This window comes from Cupressus sempervirens, chromosome 5 (assembly GCF_028749045.1).
Source record: "Cupressus sempervirens isolate cs-2001-9-10 chromosome 5, ASM2874904v1, whole genome shotgun sequence".
Taxonomy (NCBI): domain Eukaryota; kingdom Viridiplantae; phylum Streptophyta; class Pinopsida; order Cupressales; family Cupressaceae; genus Cupressus; species Cupressus sempervirens.
The window spans coordinates 178,398,715-178,400,301 of record NC_143122.1 but is presented as its reverse complement, the minus strand read 5'-3'; the positions used below and the strand labels follow the sequence as shown (position 1 = coordinate 178,400,301).

General features: G+C 33.3%; 1 protein-coding gene across 1 annotated transcript; it reads left to right on the top strand.

The window, feature by feature from the left end:
* The first annotated feature begins 694 nt into the window (after nucleotides 1-694).
* LOC149555000 (uncharacterized) lies at nucleotides 695-1,281 on the top strand. Its single transcript, XM_089833571.1, has 2 exons — nucleotides 695-923; nucleotides 1,026-1,281. Exons 1-2 carry the CDS (start codon nucleotides 720-722, stop codon nucleotides 1,266-1,268), a joined length of 447 nt encoding a protein of 148 aa, XP_089689697.1. The 5' UTR covers nucleotides 695-719; the 3' UTR covers nucleotides 1,269-1,281.
* The last annotated feature ends 306 nt before the right edge of the window (nucleotides 1,282-1,587 follow it).

Below are 1,587 nucleotides of genomic sequence, written 5' to 3'. Positions count from 1 at the left end.
ATTTTAAGTGCTGTTAAGGTATATACTTATGAATAAATATTAAATCCTGATTTAAATGTATGAAAACAATTTTTATTCCTTTTAAGCTTCATTCATCTCGAGGTGCAATTCACAAACTCAAGAATAGTGGCTTTTGTTCTTCAGGATACCTTTAGGGGAAGAGTATGTGAATGCCCCCTCGTGTTTCGAGTCCAGTTTAGAGGAGATGGCTATTTACACTGCTAAGGTTTGTTGAATCTAATTCTGAATAACATTGCTTGCTATTGTTGAATCTAATCTAATGTATATTTTAACTAGACTTGTAGCTTATATGTTTTGAAATTTTGGTTAGGCCTTGTAGTTTGTATGATTTGATTGCTGGAGAGCTTCTACAGCTAAGCAAGAAGGTTGTTGCACGAGTTATAGTCGTGCGCTCAGGTATGAAAATTATTATTTTTTATTCTAATGTATATTTTAACTAGAATTTTAGCTTATATGTTTTGAAATTGCTTTTAGTGGCTTAATGTTGTAAGGTCTCTTGAAATAAGACCTTCAGGCGGTTGGTCAAAGTTTTACAAATAATCTTAGGAATAAAGTCAAAGAAAGTATTTTTAAAATATTAAAGTATTTAGCTAGGTCTAAGAAGATTTGTGTACTTTCGGTAGTTTTTCTTAGTTTTTGAAAGTTGCAGTAGACCGAAGTTTTCATAGCCCGATTTTTGCTTCCTGCAAAGAACGATCATGTCAAATAATATAAGTGAAGAACAAAACAGGGAGACAATCGCTAGATTGTGGTCTAACTTGAAAAGAAAAGGTGATGGAAAATGTTATTGTCCTTGCAATATTTGTAAGGGCTTAAACCGTAGAAGACTACTAATCAAAACAATTAAGAGACATTGTAGGGAGAATGGTCACATTGAAGGGGGGCATGACTATCATCCACTGGTAAGTTGTTCATTATATCATTTTAACAATTTATATACATATGAAATCACTTGATGATGAGTTGATGATCATGGTTTATTTATGTTAATCAATTTTATATAGGTTGATCTTCCCAGGGAAGTACATGATATGAACCACAACAATCCGAAGAATATGGTTTTCGAAGTGGAGGAACATGGAGGTGCAAATATCCAAGGTGAAGATAATGATCCCATGGAAGATGACGATCATGTGCCAGAAAACATAATTGAAGAGGATGGTATAAATACATTGATCCATGACACATCTAGTCCAAGCATATCTGATCATGATGATGATGATAGCCTCGATGTACCTCTACTTTAGAAGGCATACGAGCCCCTATACAAAGCCTCCCAAACAACTCTTCTCTCTACTGTATTATTGTTGTTGAACTTGAAGGTTATGAATGGTTTATCCAACATAACAATGTCACGTATGTTAAGGTATGTCATATATGTCTTTATAGTTAACAAAGGGTGAAAAATGTACCACTAATATTGTTTATATTAACAACTTATATTTTTTGTTGTAGATTGATAGGTGAGTTTCTGTTACCATCATCAAATATTCTACCTCGCTCATATCGAGAATTAACTACTGTTATGAAAGATATTGGAATGGAGTATGAAGCAATACATGCTTG

Bases quoted from the DNA above. Each gene is read 5' to 3' on its own strand.
- LOC149555000 (XM_089833571.1), top strand. From the start codon at position 720: ATGTCAAATAATATAAGTGAAGAACAAAACAGGGAGACAATCGCTAGA. The intron at 924-1,025 runs GTAAGTTGTTCA...AATTTTATATAG, and splicing joins GGCATGACTATCATCCACTG to GTTGATCTTCCCAGGGAAGT.